The sequence below is a fragment of the Haplochromis burtoni genome, unplaced genomic scaffold (genome assembly GCF_018398535.1).
Source record: "Haplochromis burtoni strain Fernald_Lab_line unplaced genomic scaffold, NCSU_Asbu1 Contig_192, whole genome shotgun sequence".
NCBI classification, from domain to species: domain Eukaryota; kingdom Metazoa; phylum Chordata; class Actinopteri; order Cichliformes; family Cichlidae; genus Haplochromis; species Haplochromis burtoni.
The window spans coordinates 522,438-548,387 of NW_024582553.1; the positions used below are offsets into that span (position 1 = coordinate 522,438).

At 41.3% G+C, this 25,950-nt stretch overlaps 1 protein-coding gene across 2 annotated transcripts; it reads right to left on the reverse strand.

Annotated features, from left to right (window-relative positions):
* Positions 1–10,141: 10,141 nt before the first annotated feature.
* LOC102305611 (heparan sulfate glucosamine 3-O-sulfotransferase 2) lies at positions 10,142–19,480 on the reverse strand. 2 transcript variants are annotated; one of them, XM_042226017.1, is made up of 3 exons: positions 19,005–19,480; positions 14,711–17,755; positions 10,142–11,500 (listed from the first exon to the last, which is right to left on the reverse strand). In XM_042226017.1, the coding sequence occupies exons 2-3, from the start codon at positions 15,205–15,207 to the stop codon at positions 10,882–10,884; spliced, it is 1,116 nt and encodes a 371-aa protein (XP_042081951.1). In that variant the 5' UTR covers positions 15,208–17,755; positions 19,005–19,480; the 3' UTR covers positions 10,142–10,881. The 2 variants fall into 2 exon arrangements, with proteins under 2 accessions (XP_042081951.1, XP_005935568.1); XM_005935506.3 differs by lacking the exon at positions 19,005–19,480 and having other exon boundaries at positions 14,711–18,296.
* Positions 19,481–25,950: the final 6,470 nt, after the last annotated feature.

The window sequence follows — 25,950 nt, forward strand, 5'->3', positions numbered from 1 at the left end:
TATCTATCTATCTATCTATCTATCTATCTATCTATCTATCTATCTATCTATCTATCTATCTATCTATCTATCTATCTATCTATCTATCTATCTATGCTAACAAACTGCATCTCCTTAAGTACCCAAGAAAAAGACGGAAACTGTTAAATTTTCTCTTTTTTACATTTTCTGCTCAACCCTTATCAATTCATAATCATAAAGTGAAAATTTAACAACCTATGCTTCACCAAATGTGTTCTCAGTGTAGGGCTGTTTCCCCCCCTGCCAAATGAGAAACAAATTAAATCATTCACTTGTTTCAGCAGCGAGCGTGTCAGTTATTTCTCTTCTCTTGAGCCCAGTGATGGAGTACTTTAGTTCTCCTTTAATCGGATATGAAAAACCTAGTAAGCCTTGAGTGCATCGGAGAGCGAGCGAGCTGCTTTTTAGGCAATGCAATATACATGATGCGTCTTGTGGGATATCTAAGGCTGAATTACGTAACCCTAAGCAGTGAGTTGTGTCTTGAAAACAACTTTAACACCCAAAGAGACTCTGCTGTTGTTTCTGGACTAGAGACAGCTTCCACAAACTGTCAGGGTTGGTGATCTTTGTACCCTTCTCTAGCAGCACAGGATTAATGTGCAGTTTTTTAATGCAGCACAATAATCTTGCTAAATATAATCCCCATCATCACTCCGCACATTATCAGCTCAGTCTTAACTGCAAGATAGTTTTAATTCTAGTGTAAATTACCCCCAGATTTCTTTGAGTAATTAATTCACTGACATTCAGTTGAGTGCTCTTTATGAAGGAAGAAGTTGGAAGACGATACAGTCGCTAAAACCGCAACCTGTAAAATGTCTGAGACCCAGCAGCCTCATCCCACAGGCAGAGCATTTATTTCTCCTACATAATGCGTGGCAGTGGGTAGCTGGAATCCCAAGGCCGTTCTAATACAGAGGGACTCATCAGGATGCTGGAGAGCAAGGTGTGAAGTGTCAAAGTTGGACATAAAGCCAGCGCATGTCTGCCACGCTTCCTCTGACACCCATCCTACACCATTGGCTGTGCGAGGAGTGATTGACTGAGAGGTTGATTATGCTTTTTTCAGCCAGGTGGTTGGCAGGCAGAGAGGCGCATATCACCAGATTGCTGCATCAGCCAAAGTGTGAGGCCACAGTTTCTGGCAACAGTGCGTCTGGACGAACATCACAGGAATAATAAAAAGATGCAGGGATGTCAATCATCAGCTAAAATGTGTCTGTTTGGTTGATGATCCTTTTTTTTCTCTCCCTGTTTAGTTGGCAGCAGTCTCTCCATCTTCCTTCTTGTGTCATTAGAGGCTTTTGCCTTTTGAGCAATGCTGAGATGGAAGACAGGCGATACTGCACGGGTAAAAAAAACTGGAGGTTTTTTGGGTTCTTGGGGGAGACGGAGGAAGTCTTTGATGTTGGGGAGTTTTCATGGAGGCAAATAACACACTTTGATATTTTACGAACCATCTCTGCTTTTAAAAAAAAAAATGCAGGCAAAAAGCGGCAGTATAAACACCACATACGCAGCTACAAACACACAAATATCCACACATATACTCTGTCAAAGTCGAGCTTCGAATTACCACCCAGCTGAAAGATTTGCCGTGATTTTTGTCTGTGGATATTTGTCTTCCACACCGCAGAGTTTCTGAAAGTTGCAATTTTCCTGATGACCAATGAGCGGAAGCCTGTCCTGCTTGATTTTCAGAGGAAGATAAATTAGTGTTTGGATGAACATAAAAGGTAATGTATTCATAAAAGCTGTGATGAGTGCAGCTGTCTCTAGCATCTGACATCCAATCTGAGACAAGCCGCCCGGGGAGTCTGGACCATCCTCCGCCCTGAGTTTGTGTGTGTGTGTGTGTGTGTGTGTTACTGTGTGATGGAGTAGAATTTCATTTTTTGTGATGGAAAGCACAGTACGAGTATTTCTTAGAGTACTAAAGATTATGTGCTGCTGCTTTGATTACATTCAGAAGCCAAACATTTAAGTTAAGTATTGTGATGATTAAAGAGGGCTGCTGATCAAAATGAGCATATCTGTATCAAATATTGCTTTGATTTACTTATTTAAGCTGTGACTAAGATGCAAATTTCATGAATGATGTGAAATATAATCAACAACTTGATGCTGAAATAAATTGTTTTTTTAAAATTAATTATTAAAAAAAAAACAACCCAGAATACTTTATGAAAAGCAGCATGATAGAAAAATCATGAGGATTACACACCACTTCAAAATATATAATTAGTTTGTGTTTTCTTTTTCTTTTCCATAACATAATTGGTTGTACCTTTATATACACAATATGTGCAGGGGTTAATGCACACAGCAAAATGAAATAACTGTGCATATGGAGCAGGCTTATGCAGAATCTCCTAATCTCACACCAGGATTCAGCTGGTCCCTCCTTTCACGCCGATCAAATGCTGAAACGATGAGGTATAAAACAACCGTTCTACATTGTGAGAAGTGCAAATCTTCACTGGTTTAATTACCTATTTCCCACTGAAAAGTGTTTAGAAATACATTTATTACCCGAAAGAACAGTTTGGACCTTAAAACCTACTCACAGACCCGCTCTACTTGGTTTCTTTCATTGCTGAGCTCCAGCTTTGCATGGCTTCGTCGTAACCCCCTCCCCACCACTGAAATCCTCATGCGTAGCATGTCGACTCAGGTGTGGTCTGAAAGTCCAGGGGTTTGCTGATACATCAGAGATGTTTTGCTTTGCTGTGGATGCGAGGTTCATCTGGAGGCAGCCTTGGGATGAGACTTGTTATTCTCCTCAGTGAGACACGAGGCACGAGCTCTAATTAGAACACATCTCCTGGTGAGAGAGACGCCGAGGGTTTGACTACTGCTCCGATCTAATCAGCTTTCTGCCGCACTTTAGCTACTCCGCCGAAAACAGGCTCTCAACCCGCCTGACAAACGGATGCAACAACAGGGAGATGGCACTAAACAACTGTTTCTAATTTGGAGGACTTTGCTGAATTTTACTGATCTGAATCTTGAAAGGGCACCCGCCCAACGCTGTCTCACATCTTTGTCATCTTCTTCTCACTCCCTGCTGGAGACGAGTTAAAAAGGGGGCCGTGCAGGTGGCTGCTGATTCGAGCAGAGATGCAAAATAAAAATCAGAATGTGAAGCCAGATAAAATGTCTCTCATTTTATCTGCGCATATTGCAGTTGGTGCACCCGGACAAGAGCCCATATTTAAATTACATGTCACTTGAAAGTCTGTTTTTAGTACACTTAAATTCTTCACTTCCATAGCTTCCTCTATAATGGTCTCCTGCCTTGTCATCTCCACAGACTGCAGTTCAAACACTGGTCTGCAAATAGTTGTAGAACATATATCATTACATACTTGAGACTGTGCCACAGTTGTCAGCACTTCATTTTAATTTGGCTCCTAAGCCACCGGTGAGTTCGACCACTGGGACATCCTGTCGGCTGCAGAAGTTAAACTATTCTGAAGCATTAGGAGTGAACGCGGCGCACTGCTGAATCCCTGCCTCTGCAGTGTCAGCTGCTGTCTCACTCAGATACCGAAGGAGCTCATTCCATCCCATGAGGACATCCTGAGCAAAGGACGAGGACGGCTGTGTGTGAATCCGTACCCTTAATTCAGTGCAGCTTAAACAGAGCGTGCACGTGCACGGCTAACAGCTTCGTATGAAAACAACTGCAATATTAAGGTTTCAGGGGGGAGGACTCCTTTGGAAATAATCCTTCCGCTCTTCTTAGTTCCATACTCATTAAAAATCCAAAGGGATGGATGTTTGAAGCTACATTAAGCAACCGTGGCTTCAGCAGGAGACGAACCACATTACATGGCATCTGCACAAAGAACATCACTGTGACATTTCGCTGCTTATACTTGGCCTTCAGCCCGCTGTCTTAATTCTGTCTAGTTATTCTGTGGTGCATTAGAGGAAAGCATTCCTGTTTAGATTTTCATCCCTACATTAAAAACAGCACTGCTGCTTTTAGCCTTAATCAATATCAGATCACCAAATTATTACAGCAAATACTCTAAGCCTCTTCCTACAACTCTCCTTGGAGAGCGGGAGATAAAAAAGAACATGGTGCGTCTACGCCTGTCCTTGAAGTCTTGTTATTAGTCTGAGCAATAACTAGTGCTTATCAACAGCGCGTTGACGTATTTACCGATCCCTTCAGCTCCTTCAGGTATTTTGAGTGTTTAATAATTACCAGGAAGCTCCGCGGGGGGGATGGAGTGATTTGAAATCTGCTATAGAGGGTGGGGAAAATAACAACTGTTTGATCACCCAGCACATTAAACATAACCTTGCTTTATGATTTGTTTGAAAACTCTCTGTTTTACAGCAACAAGACAGAAATATTAATCAACATGATCACTCATCAGTTTTAACAAATACTCATTAAGCTTAACAAGCGCCCCATTAGCTCGAGTGCAAATAGGTCACATCGTAGTGCTACAAAATGCAAAGGATTTCGTGATTTGCATGGACTGGGTCCTGGGAGATTTCCTGTTGGAAAAGAAAAGCTCTGTGTGTGTGTGTGTGTGTGTGTGTGTGTGTGTGTGTGTGTGTGTGTGTGTGTGTGTGTGTGTGTGAGAGAGAGAGAGAGAGAGAGCAAGTGTGTGAGAGAAAGAAGAAGAAGAGATCTGACCTGCCAGCATTCTCCAGAGAGCCGTTTTGCTAGCAGGGTCTAATCAGAGTCTGGCTGATGCTGGTTCTAGGGATTGCTTTCCTCCAGCCCTCAAGCCTAATTAGGACCCCTGTGTAACATATAGAGTTGCTGCTCACAGTGACGACTGGATAGACGCTCACCTGTGCGTGCTCTTTAAGCCACAGAAATGAGTCGCTTGCAAACATGATGACAAGAGATGCGCCGGAGGTGGTGCAGCCACACCGGCTACTCCCCCACCTGGAGGTCGTGCGAGTTTAATGAATGTTAGGACAGGCAGAGGCGGCTGCGAGGAGAAAGAGAGAAAGACACACAGAGAGAAAGGCAGTCGTCTGGGTTGGGGGGGGGGTCACAGAGAGTGGAGCATCTTTCATGTCTTTTCTTTTTCCTTTTAACAATGCTCTGTGACCATTTGCAGAAGCGGTAAGGAATGAGGAGAATGACAGTTGTAACATATAGTGAAGACAAAAACATGTTCCCTGAGCTCAGTTTTCTGGATTTTCTCATGTCAAACACAAGGAAATCTTCAAAGGATACACTGTTAAATGCAAATTTCATGAGTGCTTCAGATGAAGCATTCAAACAGATAAAAGTATCTGGCTTCTTCTGAGGTATGTAGATAGAGGAGCAGTGAGGTCTATATTTTCGCTGGGTGCGAAAACTGTTATTAATGAGGATTAGTTCTTGATGATCCTATATGTCTAAATTGTGATATTAAAAGAAACACATAAAATGGTGAAGAAGTAGCTGTTTATGAGCTTGTCAGCCAAACTCTCTGTCTACAGTACTGTGCAAAAGCCAACCCTCATTTATTTATATTTAGCTGGGAAAATAGGAATTAGGGGCAGTGATTTACTGAAACATGGAAACATAGGCATGAGTAGAGATGTCTGGACACATTTTCTATCAGGATGGTCCCACGGGGCTTTAGTAACTTTGAGGTCCGACCTCTGAGGAGGCCAATCCATGCCTAATAGTGTCCCATTGTGTGTTTTTCTGTCCAGGTATGATTTTACTGCATTGGCGGTTTGGGATTGGGATCACTGTCATGCTCCATGTTGCAATCAGATGTTTTCTAGATTGTATTTGATTGGATGGCAGATCAAAATTGTACTTTCCTATTTTCATAATTCTGTCAATTTTGACAAGATCTCCAGCACCACCAGCTGAAATGCAGCTCCAACCGTGACAGTGCAATACTCACTGTTCTGCCTCTCTACTGACGTCCTCCATACATTTTTAAGGCAATTTGAAAAATGTTAAAATTTCAGTTCTTCACTCCATCAGAGCAGTTGCAACTGATTTTCAATGTGGTTATAGTGTAATTTGGCACAGCTCAGCCTTTCCCCCTTGTTTCTCTTCCTTAAGAATGGCTTCTTGAGAGTCACCCTTCGACTGAGACCTTTTCTGATGAGGGAACAGTAGATGGATCAACTGAAGGTCCAGATGCACCTCTCAGGTCCTGTGTCTGGTCTTTGCTGTGTTTCTTTCTCCTTGTTAAGGACCTAACTGCACCTACCTAACTCCTAACTTTTGACCACTTTTTAGCTAAAAGTTGTTTAGGAATCACCTTATTGGTGTAAAAACACTATTTTCCCCTGTCAACCTGTTAAGTTTGGCATTTTGCAAAGATTTACCTAAAGGAATGTGACAGGCTGCTGGTAACAGAGCGCCTAAAGATACAATTTAAAATTGGTTCTTTGCTAAGTTGTCTGTTATGATTTGACACAACACAGTTTAATGTCCTGGTTTGGTGCCTCTTTTAATGCTTGAATGATTCACAGGTCAGTGTTAAGGGACAAGCAAACAACTGTGCTCTTTAAATCTTGAGGAGTGATTCGTCTTTAAAACATTGTATACATGTTATAGTTGTTTGAATGTAATTGTGATGTTAAAAAACATCATATTAATTGTATGATCATGTCTAAATGGTGGCCATTTAGAAGTCGGCCATCTTGGATACAACTTTAGTTTTTCCAATAGGAAGAGGGCCATGTGACACATCAAACGTATTGGCAATGCCACAAGAAAAACAATGCTTGGTTTCAACGTAACTTTATTCTTTCATGAGTTATTTACAAGTTTCTGACCACTTATAAAATGTGTTCAATGTGCTGCCCATTGTGTTGGATTGTCAATGCAACCCTCTTCTCCCACTCTTCACACACTGATAGCAACACCGCAGGAGAAATGCCAGCACAGGCATCCAGTATCCGTAGTTTCAGGTGCTGCACATCTCGTATCTTCACACCATAGACAATTGCCTTCAGATGACCCCAAAGATAAAAGTCTAAGGGGGTCAGATCGGGAGACCTTGGGGGCCATTCAACTGGCCCACGACGACCAATCCACTTTCCAGGAAACTGTTCATCTAGGAATGCTCGGACCTGGCACCCATAATGTGGTGGTGCACCATCTTGCTGGAAAAACTCAGGGAACGTGCCAGCTTCAGTGCATAAAGAGGGAAACACATCATCATGTAGCAATTTCAAATATCCAGTGGCCTTGAGGTTTCCATTGATGAAGAATGGACCCACTATCGTTGTACCCCATATACCACACCAAACCATCACTTTTGTTGTTCCAACAGTCTTGGAGGGATCCATCCAATGTGGGTTAGTGTCAGACCAATAGCGGTGGTTTTGTTTGTTAACTTCACCATTCACATAAAAGTTTGCCTCATCACTGAACAAAATCTTCTGCGTGAACTGAGGGTCCTGTTCCAATTTTTGTTTTGCCCATTCTGCAAATTCTGTGCGCCGATCTGGGTCATCCTCGTTGAGATGCTGCAGTAGCTGGAGTTTGTAAGGGTGCCATTTGTGAGTAGCTAATATCCGCCGAAGGGATGTTCGACTAATGCCACTCTCCAGTGACATGCGGCGAGTGCTACACTGTGGGCTCTTGCTGAATGAAGCTAGGACAGCCACTGATGTTTCTTCATTAGTGACAGTTTTCTTGCGTCCACATTTTGGCAAATCCAACACTGAACCAGTTTCACGAAACTTAGCAAGCAGTTTGCTAACTGTAGCATGGGAGATGGGTGGTCTCATAGGGTGTCTTGCATTGAAATCTGCTGCAATGACCCGGTTACTGCGTTCACCAGATATCAACACAATTTCGATCCGCTCCTCACGTGTTAACCTCTTCGACATGTCAATGGCTGTGAACAAAGAGAAACTTGTAAATAACTCATGAAAGAATAAAGTTATGTTGAAACCAAGCACACCATTGTTTTTCTTGTGACATTACCAATAAGTTTGATGTGTCACATGGCCCTCTTCCTATTGAAAAAACAAAAGTTGTATCCAAGATGGCCGACTTCTAAATGGCCACCATGGTCACCACCCATCTTGAGGAGTTTGCCCCCTCACATATACTAATGTGCCACAAACAGGACTTTAATATCACCAACCATTCCCATGTTATTACGGTGTATCCATATAAATGGCCCACCCTGTACAGTAACAAGCCTTTTTTGTTAATGTAGAAAGTAGAGTTGTCTTTTTGTTAAAATGCAGGAAGCAAAAGTAAAAAGCTGACAGACAAATAAATAGTCAAGCAAAGTAAAAATACCTGAAAAGTACAATAAAGCTTTGATTATCCTCTGTTGCAGATGCAGACAGCTGGAGGCCTGAAGACCGGGTAATCATTCCAGATATACTTCTTTGAAGTCTGCCGCCTGAGCGGATGCATGGTTGACGCATTGTAATGTAAATTCTCCACAGGTCACAAAAACAGGCGGGCATGCGGACGTCCGCTCACTGTCTGATGTCAAACTTTACGTCACTCAGACCTGAGTGGGCTCTAGCGAACACACTGACAGCAAAAGTATAATCAAGGCTTAAGAAAGTATTTGTACTTGATTATTTTCCCACCTCTGCATGGTGCGCTACATAGCTCCACTTCATGTCTCAGAACTCTTAAACTATTGAAAACCCATCTTTAATTTGATTATTTGAAAAAAAAATCTGTGCCCATAAAGAAACACATTTCTGTGATGCACCGTGCAACTGTAGTTTCGAAAGGTGTACTGAAAGTAGTAATAGTTTAAGTTGTTACTACAATTCTGATTTTTTAGTGATTTAAAAATCGGATACTTCGATGTATCTGCTCATATTTTTTCATTGCGACAGAAACAGATGGATTTTCTAACATTTGTTATTTATAGTTATTTATTTACTCATTTACGTTTTGTCTGACTGCGCTTATTGGTGTTTTATTTTGCAGAGTGCCCTCCAGTGGACAAACTGTGCAACATTAACGCTCATAACATGGTTGAAAGGAGTTCCTCTTGTCTCTTCTTTACTTTTAATTTTTATTTATAAATGCAGGCATCTATAGATCAGTAAATATCTGATATCGATCGGTAACATCGGTCCACTGATAAATTGGGCTGTAGTTGTTTGCAGTGTCCAGTTTCCAGTCAGATCCACTCCTCAGGAAGTACAAGTTGAAGTTTCAAAATACGACTTCACTAATCTGGATGATGTCACTATCTTTTGTCCATCTTTTACATACAGCCTATGACTGCACCACCCTTTTTTTCTGCCTTGTAATCGGTTGATAACATTATTGGGAGATTACTTTTTTCAGCTCCCTTATTCACAACAAATCCTCACAGTTTTACACTGGATGCCCTTCCTCACACAATCCCAAGAAGATCTCTGTCTCCTCCCAAGATTAGACTGGGGATTGTTTGCTTTTTAGGCAAATGTAAACCACCACACTATGTAGCACCTCGTTTGATAACATGAAAAACAAGAAAAGCTAGTTATTCCCATACAGCTAGTCTTCTTCCCTTCCACTAAGATATGGCTATTGGCACAGTTAATGCAACAGTAAGGATAAATTACCACACACAAGACCCACAATATTGTCCTTTGTGATATGGAACCTGAACACCTCATCATACATTACACAGTGCTTCAAATCATACTCACTGTTCATGTATTACAAAGTGTTTTCTTCCTTTATTTTGCAGCAGTGTATCAATCTGGCTCAAGCTCAGACAGTCTGGTGTTAGTATTCATAGCTTGTAGCCAAATCCAAACTTTTCACTGCAATCTTGTGACATGCAGCCCCGGAATCTATTTGATAACCCGCCACGAATAGGTGTTCCCTGCTTTGTCTTTGAAAAGTGATTGAAATTCCTCACACCTACACCCACTCATGCGCCTACCACCACAGAGGCACACAACAAACCTTACAGAATGCAATAAACCTCAAAGGATGGTGGTCTAAAACATAACTGTACAAACTAGATGTGAAAAGGAGGAATGTGGGGGGGCAAGAGCCGTGTGAATTTTCCACGTTTGGTGTGTTGTTTTCGAAACATTGAGAAAAAGCAGAAAATAGGATGTTTTTTTGTTTTTTTACAAAATGCAATTTATCAGTGTACAGCATGTGCTTTAGAAGCAACAGAATTAATAAGCTCATAAATTGTGCTTCTGTTTCATTTAATGAAGTTTATGAACAAGCATTGTGATTAACGCAGTGATTAAATACTTCTGCAACAAAAACATAAACCAGGATTTGGAAACAAAGCACGGAGTACAGAGTGAAATGCTCGTTACAGCACATGTCTGATTCATGTCGGAAAGAACGGAAGAAAATATCTTTCACCTTTTGAAAAAAAAAAATGAAGAGTAAGTAATATCAGGTGGTTCATACTTGCCTTATGGCTTTACATTTTAGATTTACCGCCACAGTGGTGCAGCTTAATTCTCTTCTCCCTGAAGACTTCACTGACATTTTCCAAGGGCTTGCTTTCAAACTCTACTTTGATTAGTCAAGCAGATTTTAAAAGGAACTAATCCCCTTCCCTTCGAATTTTCTCTCTTTTTTTTTATGAAGCAGTCAGCAATAAAGTCAGCAATAATACAGAGTAACACAAACGGAAATCTGAAAATGATGCCTATATCTGGCAACAAACAGGGTGCTGATGCTGGTAACTGATCATTACAAGTGCAAAAGCAATGTCGTCTTAGATTTTACTCTGTTCATTAGAGTCACTTCAAAGGAAAGTACTGCCTCGGCTGCTTCGCTCGGAAATTGTCTAGAGACTGCTGATAGTTAGCTATTCACTTTAGCCTTGACACATTACTGAAGGCAAACCGCTTTAAAAGAACATTTGTGGAATAGCTAAGTTTTTCCAGCACCACGTAAACATACATCTCGAACCTCTACTCCCACTTAAAGTCGTGCCCCACCATTTCATAGAACTTGACATTATAAGGTCGATAGAAGTCTCGCAGTTGCTCAATAGCGTCTCGGTCTATCTGCACATGAGTCCTCCCCTTTGACTTGCCAAGGCAGCGGGGCGAGCCGCTGCTCTCCGGCTTTTTAAGGCAGGGAAAACCCTTGGTGCGGTTGAAATAGAAGTGTTTGTCGGTGACGATGCGTTTCAGCCCAAGAAAGTCCTGCACCCGAGCCATCTCCCCTGCTGGGTCTGTGATGAGACGCTCTCCGCTCACAAAATGGATCTGAGCCAGAGGGAAGTAGTGGAGCCAGTTTTCAAGGTGCAAAGCATACAAGCCGATCCGAATGGCGTTCCAGGACATGTCAACGATTCCCAGGCTCTGATTCCTGAAGGCCAGGTCCTGGAAGCTCGGCAGGTCCGGCGTTTTGGATAACGTCTGAGTGTAGTCCGATATTGCTCGAGTGACGGGGTCTCGCACCACCTCTATGAGCTTGGTGTCTTGGGACATGGTAGAAATCCGGTGTGGTGTCTCTTTTGTCACAAAGTAGCTCGGTGTCTTCTCCATTGTGATTTGGCTTTCAAGAGTTCTTGGCATTAAACCTCTGAATGAAAGATGAAAACACAGAATAGACATTTCTCATTTACATTCATTTAATTTAGGATTTCTTTTAAAAAATACTAAACATTTGAGCGCTTAAGCAACCTTAAAAGCTAACAGGTTCAAAGGAAAGGTCACAATGCCCTTCCATTTCCTTTGTCAAAGTAAAGAAAAAAATCTATGTAACATATCTATTTAGGGCAGGATTACACAAGTGAGTTGTAAAGGCATAAAGCTACCCTAAGTGAGCTTCGGTTTGGCCGTGAACTCAATTTCTTGATGAAAATCATAATAGGAGCACTGAAGCAAAGTTGTAGTAGTCTGTTGTCACTGGAGACTTGTCTCACAGACAGCTCTCCTGTGCATCAGGCCTGAATGTTTCAGGAGTAATAAATCACCACGAATGCAAACAGAACACGTATAGCAGCGACTCTGTTCGGTGACTTCTTCAAACTAGGCCATTCTTTAAAGAGGTGATATGAACAAGCAGGGCTTCGCTGAGAAAAACTTGAAGATTGATTGGAAGTTCTAGAGGAGAGAGCGGTTAATGATTATTTTCATAGTCAATTAATTTGCTAATCTTTATTTCACTTCTGTTTTTTCCCCAACGAATCCATTTCAAAACCTGTATTTTTTCCAGTGGTCACCGGAATAGTGGTCACTGTTCTTATAGACTGTTTTTATTATTAACAGTCTATAAGACTCAAATTTGATTCAAAACCTTAGGAAATATTTTCTGATCAGTTATATGACTAGTTTTCACTCTTTATTGCTGTGGCGCATTTACATTAAACACAAATCTGACAAAGGATCTTTTTGATGTGGATTTGGTGCAATTTCCTCAATTTTTCAGTCAGAGCAACTCCTTGCTTGTCAAGATGGCATCAAAAAGCCAGTGGGTGATATCATGTTGTCTACATCCATCTTTTATATACAGTCTATGGTTCTGTTAAGGCGCTTCTTTCAAACCATCCATTTAAGTGATCTGAGGTTGTATTTATTCTATCATTAGCTGCAATTTTCCAAAGAATGTTAAAATCTAAAAAATAAATAAATAAATAAACGGCAATAATACTAACAAGCTCGTGGACATATGACAACATCAAAATTGACAGCAAATTTGTCTCAGCTGTAGAGACATGGCCAACCAAGCCACCATCTGATGCTTAGTAAGATCACTTCAGACATCTTTATTCCTTCTTCTTGTTATTTTTGCCTTTGCATAGACATTGAAAAAAAAACAACATGTTTGTGGCACAATCAATTAGCAAATTCAAGGTGACAGTCCACACCGTTCATTTTGATTTATGAACGAATGTTTACAAGGAAGCTTCCGGGAAGCAGCTGTTTTATTTTGAAAGCAATCGGCGTCTGACCTTTTCTCAACGGCTTTGACAGCTGACAATCAACCTGCAGTAATGGGCGAGGGTTCACATCTGGAAGACACATCTCTGAGATAAAAGGGCTTCAACTGCCAACCATTGTGAAGAGTGCCAATTAGTGGAGATACTTTGAGTCTGTAATTATTATATAATACTACTGATACACATCCCTCCTGCAGCTTACATGACAGTCTATCATTAACATGAAATGCTCTTGAAAGAACCGGGGGATAAATACGAGAGCGCATCTCTGCGTAATTGCTCGTCTGTTACTGTATGCATGAGAGTGTGTGTGTTTTTTCATTTTATCATCAGACAAACTTGTGTTTGCATACATATGCTTCCTCTAAATCTGTGCAATTATGTGCATGTTTAATTTATGGCTATTCGGCTTGATCATCAGTCAATCGAAGCAGTTTGTTAGGGATGCACTTTGTCCCTCCGCCAGGGTGAGAGCTGAGGATGTAGGTGATCAGTACAGTTTGATCACCAGTCAGAAATAGCACTAGAGACGCACAATCACAGCGGTGTACAATGTCTTTGCCAGAACAGTGCGGCACCCCCCCCCCGCCACACACACACACCACCCCCCAATAAACTACCAAGGTGAAAATCATGAAACTCGGAGAATTGGTGGGGCACGGGCAAAGGAAGAACCCATTAAATTTTGGAGCAGATTTAGATCGCTTCCTTTTAACTTGTGAAATGGAGCACTGACCTTGGCTGAGGATGCGCTGTCTGAGTGCCCCTTCTAGTTTAAGGTGCTTTGGGTAGCATTTGAAAAATCAATAAATAATTCCCTTTCATGGCTGTCATGTTTAAATATTATAAGAAACAAACAAGACTACAGCTGAGATGTCTAGGAGTTACAGCGGGCATGCAGGACGCTGTTTGCACTGCTCGCCTCCAGAGGTTGGATTTTATGAGAAATTTGATGAACTGCTCTACAGTATGTCAAAAAAAGAAGAAAAGGGAGAGAGAGAGCGCGCCACTCTCCTGCCAGTATAAACACAGCACATTCCTCAGAACTTCCCTGCAATAAAGCTTGAAGTGAGTCAATAAACTGCAGAAAACACATCCAGCATGTTTACCCAGCTCCAAGTCTGATATACACAAAGAAGCACCAAACCAGAGGGTTCATATTCATCACTGATTTTTTTAAGGTAATCAGATGATTTTACATTCTGTTATTATATTATATTGTCTCTTTCCCCCCATGATTCCTTACATTTTCAATTTTTTTTCTCTGTAGGAAATGTAAGTAAATATTAACCACTGCAGAATTTAGACCAGGACGGAGGGGTGAAAACAGATTCAGGCATAAAACAGAAGAAAATGAGGCGCTACACCGCTTACCTGAATTCCACTGTAATTCCCTATGTACCATGTGAAGGCACACGGTTATATTGGCCTGCAATCGTTATGACCTTTTAGAAAACGAAGCTGGAAATATAGTGTATCATTCTCCATAATTTACTATCATTAACATTTAGTTTGGTGGGAGAGAAACGGCCTAATCAGATATGCAGAATTATGCAAGCACAGCTGACTAGAAGCCACAAATTTCCAGACACACTCGTGGGTCTCTGCGGGAGCAGCAGCCACGAGAAAAGGCTGCTCTTTGACCAGTTTCTAGATTACATAAACTAGTTAAATTAGTTAAGCTAAAACCACTTTAACCAAGAATCTTAAAGTCAGATATTGTGCAATAAAAGCTGACTGAAGTCCAATCTGGTGTAATTTCCTACTTATTACTATGATTTCTGATAAATTGCGGGATTTGTGGAGCAGATGGACACGCACCTGCACAGGTGAGACACACGTTGTCTTACCTGTACCACTCCAGGCCTCTGTCATAGTTCCTGTCGAAGAAGTGTGTTTCGGTTCCCGCCGCGCGCACATCCGGATGTATTCTTATGAACTCCAGGACGGCTCTCGTGCCTCCCTTTTTCACACCGACTATGATGGCATTTGGTAACTTTTTATTGCCAAACTTTAAATTGCTCATAGGCGGGCTGGGCGTGCCGTTCCCGGCGGTGTGATGAGCGAAATGGGGTCTTTGGTCGGCTTTCAACCGAGACGCCTCAACAGCGCTCAACCTCGCGTCCGACGGTAAAAGGCAGGAGAGGGATTTCTGAAGGCGCCTTTTGGCTCCATCTGCTCGCTGACAGCTGGGCGTCGGATCACCTGACGTTTGCATGATGGCACCGTCAGGGAATAGAGCGCAGTAGAATAAATATGAAAGGAAAAGGGATAACAAGCAGATGGACGTTCCTCTGAGCCGGTGTGAGAAGGGGAGAAGTCGACCGAAGAGGAGCACGCATGCCATCTCTCCATGAGTATGAACAGTGCATGATTTTTTTAATTGATTTTTGCGTTCCGTCCTTTTATGATTGTCTTAGCGGCTCCACGGGCTTTAAAGAAGAAAAACAGCAGACTTCAAGTCTGTTACCACAGTCCATCTGAGTCCCATCGCTTCAGCTCCTTACCTGAAAAGGTATCTTTCCCTGCGCACCGAGTTGCGAAGCCATCCTATTTTAAAACTCCTGGACGCGTCCGTGGCCATCACGCAAGGATGCAAAAGCTGTGCGCGCTCTCTGGCAACTTGAGCGGACTGTCAGCTCCAAACCGGCTGAGCGACAGAAAAATATTTCCACACAGTGACGTCACGGTGTCTTTGCATTAAAAATGGTAAAAAAGAAAAAAAAAGAAAAAGAAAAGATAAAAAGTATTCATGTGTCTCCACTTGCTCATCTCACTTTACCTTTTATCACGTTTCATACTAACATCTAAGCTCCGAGTCGACTCTTTGTTCATTTATAGGTAAACATACAGAATGTTTTAAGTATTAATATTTGAAGCACTTTATTAACGTAAAGTGAAACATTTTTGTTAATAAAATCAATAGTATTAGAGCTGATTTACACCAACACACCGGAAAACACGAGAGTAAAAATATCTTTAAATATCTATAATTTAACACTTTAAGATCCAGCAAGCTTTGCTCTTCCTGTTGGACCAATCACAGCACTGGTTCAATCTCTTCTGATGCGGTTAAATTTAAACACACTGAACACAGTTGGGTTTTTTCCCTCATTTTTTTATGGTTCATGACCTTAAAACTGTATCCAGTCAGCAGAGAGTCATTCGAGTGTTCAGAAGGTTGGATAAAATCAACTCTCTAAAGTCCCAATGTGAGAATTTACCTCACACTCCATTACTGGGAAAATTAATCACCACCTACTAATAATCAGTTTCACTTTTAAGTTAAAAAAGGACTATGTGAGACTGATGTCTTATAACTATTCTGGTCTTCATTCATTTGATAAAGCATGATCCAACTTGTCATGCCATCTGAACTTTCGTGTTGTGTCCTGAATTCCCAATTAAAAGTTTCCTTACATTAGCACAAACTGGCTGTAGGGGTGGGCAGATTGATCCAAATATTGATACTATTGATACCAACGCTGATATTTGCATCAGCTCGATACTAGCACTAGTGGATCGATACTTTGTATCCATCCTCTAAGTTAAGTATGTAGCCTTTTTGTGTTGACTGCCAGGCCTATTTTATTTATAGCCTATAGCACACTGTAAAAACAGAAGTTGACCCACACACATTTACATTTCAGGTCTCAACAAACAAATAAACCCTACTTTCAAAATACATGAAAAGCTGAAAAGGTGTTTTTTAATGTGTTAACTAATTATTGTGAAAAGCCAAACTTAAGTGCCAAACATAAGCTGCCTTCATAGGTTAAAAGTATCGGTATCGATATTGGTATCAACAATACTGTCCCTGTATTTACTTGGTATGGGATCAATACAATATGACACATGTTGTAAGACTGGACTTTCTGTGGTCTCAGGGCCTCTTTGGACTGGTTTAGTTGTCCACTTTGCTCCTTGTATTGTTTCCCAGCTTCTATATCAGTAGTCTTGTTCCTGATCTTGTTAGACCTCCCCTCTCCTTGTAGCAGAAGTAGGCATTAAAGCATCGTTGTGTGGTCATACACTTCCTGATGACAAAAACAAATGCAGACAAGCTCACAGTGGAAAAAGAAGAGGATGAAAGCTCCCCGGACTGCAGAGACGCATGGGGAGGAGTTGAGGTGTCACAGTGGTGCTCCTGCGGGTGTCTGCGCCCAATCTGAGAAGCCTCTGATTAAAGAATGATTTATAGGGGCTGGTTGGAGAGACCCGCTTAGCAATCCGTCTAGTGAATGAGATTTTTCCTCAGGAAGAGGGCGGGTAAATCAAACCTCGGGGTGAGAAGCCTGCTATGCTCAGCGATGGGGCGCAGTGATTAAACGTTATAATCACCTCTGCCGCGTGCACAGCTTGACTTTTCAGTGGAACAATCAAAAATATTGTTGAGGAAAATCAGTTTAACCTCAGTTTCATTTACTGAACATACGGTTTATCTTGTTCTAGCTCATTACAGAGAAGGACAACCTTTTTTTTGACTGATATAAACTATGACAGAAGTGCAATGTGGAACAATCTAGTCAGTGCCATTTTTTTAAGGAAAAAAAAAGATATGAAAGACCACCCGGGCTTTCCAGGAGAAAATTTAAAAGTGAGACATTCCCCTCCTTAGCCATTCAGTTTAACTAAGACTCATATTTAGATTTGAGATTCCAGAGAGAGCGGTGGGGGTGTCAGGCTTGACAGCATGAGTCATGATCTATGTTTAAGGAATGAATGATGTGTCTGTAAATGCACAACATATTTCTTAAAGTGTTTGATTGTCTTTGGGAGCTCACTGAATACGGGTGCCAATGACCACTCACTCCATCAGAGGCACGGCTCATTTGTCAGAGGCAAGCGAAGCCTGGAGGGAGGGTTCCTCGGCTTGTCCTGACTCCGATCAGACACTGGGGGAAGATACAGATGAGCCAGGCAACTTTATATTACAGATGGGTGAAGAATCACTCCCACAGTTTCCGTTCACACCCTCTTTGGAAAAAAAAAGTGCACACACAGAACTGTTTTGTTAAGTGACAAACATGTAGTCACACAGTGTTGCTTGTATATCAGGAGGCCAATTAACAACATTTTTATCTTCTTTTTTAATATACGGCTTGAAAGGAAGAATTTATTCTTGACTTCAGACATGCAAATTGCCATTCTGAACACAGCTGAAGGACTGATTCCAGATTTTTAGCAGGTGGCATCATGCACTGCAACTGGTCCGGTGTATTTTTGTCTTCAAATTCCCTTCTTTTTCAACATGCCTTTTTTAGGGGTTAAAAAGGGCATCCAGTTTTCTCCAGCTGTCAAATATATAAGGATCACTGGATAACATTTCTACATGACATCTATTTCCTTTCAGCATGCCCAGCAATGACACAACACTGACATCTGCCGGCCACACTTTGGCATTACAAAGTGCGCCATAACAGATAAGATCGCAAGTGAAAACGAAAGCAAGTCCTCAGCGTCAGGTTCCTGTATCAGAGGCTAACAGTGAACGGAAGAACAACAACATGAATAAAAGTAAGTTTAACTGCTTATATATATAATTTCTAATCAGAAATAGGTTACTACCACCAAGGAGCTTGAATAAATTGTTTTATAGAATATATGTGTGAAAGTGAAACTACAATACTGTGCAAAAGTCTTGGGCCTCCCCGTTTCTTTAAATTTTGTTCCAAAGAGCTGTAATTTCATGTATTTTCTTTTTTGGTCTTAAGTGGTCTTAAGCCATAACTCTCTCTTTTGACGGTAGCTTCTTTTCACTCATTTTCAGTCCAGTCTTTGTAGCTGACCATTTGGAAAGCTTTGTTTATGCCACCTAACACCGACCTATTAGCATTAGCAAGCATTAACAAGGCACCTAACTCAAGAGATGTACTGGTGTTATGCCAACACATAAAGAAAGCGAAGCAAATAAAGTCACTGTATCTTGTTAATAGGTGCCTGTTCCAAAACACAGCATTTGTTCCCATTTTGTTAATTTAATCCTTGAAACACGCCAAAGATAACTCAGCTTAAACAGCATAAAATGGCATTTTTGCACCAACTATGTGACTGCCTAAAAACTTGTTACATGAGTGGAGGACAAAAGAATATGCGGCAAAACCTATATACAACAGGAAGATGAACAGTATCTGAAAGTCATACCTTTAAAATAGGAAAAGAATCCAGCCAAGACCTGACACATGACCTGAGAGATCCATCTGGCTTCTCAGTTGTTCCATCTACTCTAAGGCAAATAGAGAAAAAAAGGCTGAGGTATGCTAAATTATTGAAGAACTGAAAATCAGCTGCAACAGGTCTAATGGAGTGATGAATCCAAATGTTACGCCCCTAGCAGTTGCCTGTGTGGGTGTGTCCTACCATCTCATGCCTTAGGTGCCATCTTTTTCTTTTGTACAGCTGACTCACATCAGCACTAAAGGTATTTAAGCCCAGAGAAAGGTGAGCTCTGGTGCCAGAGAGCTGTGTGTGTTTGGTGGTTGCAGCTAGTGAGCTGTATTTTGTGATTGCTTGCTCCTGCTCGGTGGAGAGGAGTGTGTTTGGTCACTAAACTGTTCTTTGCTTTTCAGTTAACTTACCGATGCCTGAGTTTTTGTTTGTTTCCTTAAATGGTGATAGCGGCTTGCCCGTCTCTTTTAGTTGAGTTATAAATAGAAACTTTAATAAAACTCTTTAATTTAACAATTTTGCCTCCGTCTCCTTTTTCTGACCCGGACACTTTTTGTTACTTTCCCTCATCACCTGGACCCCTTTTAGGGGAACGTAACACCAAATTTGAAATTTTTGGTTCAAATCATTATCAAATCATGGAGGAGGTCAGGAGGCAAGGCAAGTTTATTTATATAGCACAATTCAACAACAAGGTGATTCAAAGTGCTTTCCAGAGATATTAAAAAACAAAAACTAATAAAAAGCATGATTTAAAATTGAAAAGGAGGTGAAACGGTGAGTTGTATCTATTTATCTGTAAAGCATGGTGGAGGCTCTGTCATGATTTAGGGCTGCGTTTCAGCCCCTGGTGTTGGGGGTCTTGTCAAAATTGATGCAATTAGAATTGTAGAAAAGTGGCATCAGACTTTGATTCTCCATCTGGAAAGCACTGTTTTAAAACAGCTTCATTTTTCAGTACGACAATGATTCCAAACACTGCCAATGTAGTAAAAGCACATTAGAAAATACACTACTACAATACTCCAAAGAAAAATACACACTAGAACAGCATCTGTCATGGATTGGCCTCCCGAGAGCCTGGACCTCAACATTATTGAAGCAGTGTGGGATCATCTTGGCAGAGAACAGAAAAAAGACAGAAACATCCAAAGAAGAGCTTTGAATGTCTTTCAAGAAGTCTGGAGAGCTATTTAACTGTACAAATGATTAGAAAGCTGACTAAGAGAGTTCAGACTTTGTTGCAGAATAACGGCGGTCATACCAAATATTGACTTTCAAGCTTGTTACAATTATATTTATGTATTGTATTTCCAGTTATCTTTGCCTATGTTACAGTAAATTCTGCCACTTATTTAATTTTTTCCTTGCTTTTACATTATTTCATCTTGGAAAGTGAAAAGTCATACAAAAGATTAAATTGCTAAGTATAAGAGTTGTGTGTACTTTTGAGACTCCCTGATCTCTGGGATCCTAGAGTAGAACAACAGGGCGGTGAATAATCTGAACTCTGATGCTATTCATTTTTTTCTTCCAACAGAAAAAGTAAAAATTTTTTCACATGTTGATGGACAGACGATGGACTCTCATGAGAAATTTCTCAAAAAACTCTTCAAACGAGGAGCAATAAAAGTGGAGAAAGCTGAAGATAGTGAGGCTGTTATTGTCTTCGTTCCCATTGTCAGTCGTTTTGAGACGGACATAAATTCAGCTTTATCAAACATCTCAGGTAAACACACCACAATCTATGATAAGTGTTTTGTTTGTTTTGGTATTTTTTCTGCACGTTATCACTCGTGTTTTCTGTTTGTCTGTCTCAAAGGAGATAAAAAGGTGATCGTGGTGGCCTTGCATCACACCTATGACCCAAACTACACTGTGCCACATAACAGAAAGATGGACGACAAACTCGTTGTTAACTGTTTGTTTTATGAGAAGAAAGGACTTCTGTCATGTCCTTGCAACAAAAAGGCAAAGAAGATGGTCTGCGAAGAGGTAATTACACAAGTTACGTTGTTTTTTAAGCAAAAAGTGCTGGATCCACAGATACAAATAAACATGGATTCATCTGGATTTGCATCATTTTTACATGTATTGGTCAACAATAATACAGACCAGACTATACTGGTATCTTCACACTGGCTCTGTGTGCCAGGTGGTCAGTATGTTGTTGTATGTTCACGCCCACAGGCAGAGGTGGAAACAGCAGTTTCCACCAGATGTTTTTTGTAATATGAGCCAAATAATCTAAGCTTGCATATAAGATCTTCCCATTTGGAATATTTGAACAGTGCAGTTGGATCAAAGTTCTGATATTCCAAATTACCCATGTCCAATGGGAACACTCTCACTGCCTGCAGTAATTTCAGCAGTATTAGTTGTAGTTTAATTTACCCTGTACTAACTGCGATGCATTCATTATTTATTTATTTTTTGCAGCTGAACCTCCCAGGAAAACTCTGGCAAATAAACAAATCAAAGAAAGATCCTCAAGAGAAGACCACAAAATCAGGAAAAAAAGAAAAGACAAAAAGTGAAAAAAACCAAAAATAATCTGCATAAATTTAAATAATTGCTTAGACACTTCCTCTAGGACTGACGTTTATAAATTGCTTACTCAGCTTCGGTCTGATTGTACTATATTATTAATGAGTCTGCATGAATTTAATTGCTCATTATTTATACTTTTTCCTTTCCATTGTGGCTGATCAATTAGCTTATTTGTTGCTCTGTTACTGAACAAAACATTGTAGCTTGACTCGTGACACATTCTGCTCATTCAAATGTACAGAAAGGTTGCATCACATGTAGCCCTACCATGGCTTAATAAAGGAATTTTATGATCCAGGCTTAAACTGATTCTGTTGTCATCTATTAGATTTCCTCATTCACAGTACACAAGGCTAATGTCAACATGCTAGCATGTCCAAAAACATTAATAACTTCACTTTATAGGATTTAAGGTGGGACTTGACATGAGCTTTGTAATGTTACACTTGTTGGTTATAAATTTATGAAAATTGCTTTTAATTTTTTATTTATCTACAAAATTACAAAAGCAAATTTTCCAGTGTTTGCATTTCTATAGTCCATCCATTCGCTTCAGCTTATCCTTTTCAGGGTTGCGGGGGGTGCTGGAGCCAATCCCAGCTGTCATAGGGCGAGAGGCAGGGTACGCCCTGGACAGGTCGCCAGTCTGTCACAGGGCTAACACACAAGGACAGACAACCATTCACACTCACATTCACACCTAGTGGCAATTTGGATTATCCAATTAACCTATCCCCACAAGCTGCATGTCTTTGGACGGTGGGAGGAAGCCGGAGTACCCGGAGGGAACCCACGCAGACACGGGGAGAACATGCAAACTCCACACAGAAAGACCCCGGCCTGATGGTGGAATTGAACTCGGGACCCTCTTGCTGTGCGGCCACAGTGCTAACCACCGTGCTGCCTATTTCTATAGTACTATAGAATATTTAATCACCTGTTTCCTTCAATCACAATCACCTACTGGCTGTGAATGCACCAGACTATCACCAGTTTCTACATCACATCAAAGTCCAGGGAGCTGACAGGAAAAGACAGACATATACATTGTCATGCCTGCTGTGTAATGTCTGGAAACGTCCAGGTTGCATTGCACCTGTACATGTCTGCTTTTCTGGCTTGGGTTTCTGCAGCAGTGACTTTGCAGCCTTTGACTTCTCCTCCACTCTTCCCTTTGACTGAGGAAGCTTTAATGATAAAGATGTGTAGCGGAATAAGAATGACTTGCTGAAGTGTGCAACATTTGCCGAGGTACCGGCTTGGCACACGCAGGACACTGATATCCCCTGGGACATCTTGTAAATCATATGCTGATCTGTTTGATGGTCTTTGTGTGTTGCTGACTTTGTTGATTCACGGAGGCCTTGCATAGTAATAATCTGCTCGCGGAAGGTTAAAGCTCGGTATTCTCTCATGTATTGACCCAGATTTTTGGCAGGGTCTGTGGTTTATGTCATGATCTTTCTTGGCAATTTCATTCAGTCATTTTGCATTTTTAACATTTTACAGTCACTCTGCCAAATTTTCCTGACACAGCTCTTGAGACTTGCCTCAGGATTCTCTGTACCATGTTTCCTGCAATATATGGTCTATATCAAACCTCCAAGTGCATAGGCACATCTCTCAATGTGTGAAATGTTATGTTACATGAAATGGCAGGGACTCAAACTGAAAACAAACAAAGGAAGATGACTTTATTTTTTCTTTCTAAATTTGAAAGAATTTATAGCTGTATGCTTAAAGGTTGTGAGAGTTAGCACACTGATCAGGGATAGTACTGTTTTTTCAAACTTTGTGTATCTCAACCACTTTAGCTCCACCTATAGGTAGAAATCGGCCACACATGCAACATCTGATAATGTGCATGCATTTGGCAAGACAGGTATGACTGGATTCTCCAAGCAGACTTCATGGCATCCTATTATGACACTTTCTTCTTCTTCTTCCATATTTTGACATTTTTTGCATTTTTCATTTTTTCCCAAACAAAAAGGGGGAGGGACGTTAAACCTTCTACTGTATGTGCCGATGGTCAGGCTGAAGGCCACGCATGGAATAAAGATATTTTTTAGCTATGCAAATGAATGAAATTTAGTACAAAATGTTGCTGGTAAACTCCTTAAAGGAAATCACTCATAACTCATAACGAATGGTAATTGCACTACACTCTGTTGCTCACAAGATGGCAGTTGAAGATGATGTTTTCTCTGAGTGGAGCTCAGCTGGTGTTTAGGAGGCCAATATAAACAGAAGAAAACACTTAAACTTGGTATTTTAGCAGTAAAGATAAAAAAGAGGAAAGAAATTAAGAAAATGCAAGTGTTTTACAAAGTGACAATGTTTAAGGAAAAAATAAAATAAACATAATAATTATCTTAAATAGGTTGCAAATTATATTCATGTATGAAAATTAGTTGAAACCGGATGACTTGAACAAATATTTGGACCTAAACGTTGTGTCAGTATCCACCTTGATGTTAGCATCTTACACCCAAATTCACAAAACAATGACTGAAAAACAAACACACAAGTTTAACTTTCCTCTTTCAGTTAATCTTCTCGCCCTCGGTGAAGCTGTGGATTACTTCCTCCTTGGATTAGCGCGCACACTGCGGGCCCACATCTGCATACGAACGTGGCAGCACGCCAGCGCACATCCAAGTCCTCCAAATCATATGCACAAACACACTGTGTACAAACCAAAACTGAGTTCTCACAGACAGGAAGTGATGTCACTTCTTGTCTCCAAGGAGATGGAGGCAGTTGCTAAGATACTGTGACACCAGGATTTTTCTCTGTGTTTTTTTCTTTCCCTCTCCCTCTCCAGCACGCGCACGCACACACACACACACACACACGCACGCACAGGGATATCGCCACGAATAAGTAGAAACTCTCCCGTATCGCTTTTATTCTCTGGCACCAGATGGCAATGAGCGCCAACTCAACTTTTTTTTCTTTCTTTCAATAAAATCTCTAAAAATAACAGAAATATAAGTTGGTTTAAAATTTCACTTGAATGCCGTTGGGACCACTAAACAGATCACCTGTGTGCTGTGACTGAACCAAACGTCAGAGGTGCTGCTCCAACAATTAGCAACATTTTTATTCTTCGCTTTGAACTACGTGCAATTACTCAGTCACCCACTTCCAGAGCGGCGAGGCCTGTCGCTCCTAAAATGATACAAGTGACTGATGTGTATCAGCACCCCTCTAAAGCTTCCACACAGTGTGAGCTGCACCTCTCTAGTGCTATCAGCATGCCACATATGTCTTGGCAGTAGCATGTTGCTGCCAAATCCTCTTCACCCTCCCTTTCTCCTCCCCTGTGGCTCCTAACACAGCATTAAGAGTTTATGGGGTTTGGGTTGTATTAGAAATGCCATGTGCCCGTCTTCTGGATGGCGGGATTAGCTCTCTCTGCTGTATTTTGCGTCCGAGAGCCTTCCTGCACTGATGACACAAGCAATACAGCAATGAGCGTTTGTTCATTTACTGTGCACAAATGCATGTCCTTCTCCCTCTCTCCAGTCCACCGCTCCTACACACACGCTCAAGGGTGCCTGCGCACACACAAGCGTACTATACATGCATAAAGGGAATATCAGATACAATGTGCAATGACACAGTGAGGACATAGAGTAGAAAGTGGGGGGAAGAAGGAGAGCAAAGGCACAGGGTGGGTTTGGCAGGGGCGGCATGGAATCATTTTAAATGGTGCGGGGGATGGAAGGCGAAAAAGATGTACGGAGAGAGGAGCCGAGAGTGGTGGAAAAGCAGTGAAAGGCGTCCAGGGCTGGGTGAGAGACGGAATATGGGCTAAGATTTTAACATGAATGAGAGGGAATGAGGGAAGAGGAAGAAAGAGGGAAAGGAGGAATATCCTCTGCACCACTGTGTGACTGGAAATTTAATAGTGGGAGAGAGATAGAGTGAGAAAGAGAGGGAAGGGGAGAGAGGTAGAGGGGTGGGAGAGAGAGAGCCAGAGGAGGGGGAGGGTAGAGGAAGAGAGAGGCAAAAGGCACAGAGACCTCATTGCTGTGCAGCTTTCAGTAAAAGCTAGTGGTCGTGAACAATGCTCACTACGGCATTCACCGAGAGGGAGGGTAGGAGCAAGGGAAAGGGTGAGGGAGGGAAGGAAGGCGCGAGAGAGAGATGGAGGGAAAGAGAGAGTGCATATATCTCGGGGGTCTTTCTGAAGCATCACTGGCCTTTTCTGTCCTTTGACCTTTAGTGTGAGCTGAGACAGAGCAAAGATGCACTGAGATTTATTTTTACCCACAAAGTAGTCTTTGGTAGTTGTAAAGCTGCAAAGGGGGCTTCTCTTCTTCTGTACTTCAGACACATGTGGACACATACATGACAATGCCCA

What these genes read in the sequence shown, in the direction of transcription:
- LOC102305611 (XM_042226017.1), bottom strand. Translation starts at nt 15,207, where the DNA reads ATGGCATGCGTGCTCCTCTTCGGTCGACTTCTCCCCTTCTCACACCGG. An exon ending in AGAGGCCTGGAGTGGTACAG is followed by an intron (nt 11,501 to 14,710) that starts GTAAGACAACGT and finishes TCTTTCATTCAG; the next exon opens with AGGTTTAATGCCAAGAACTC.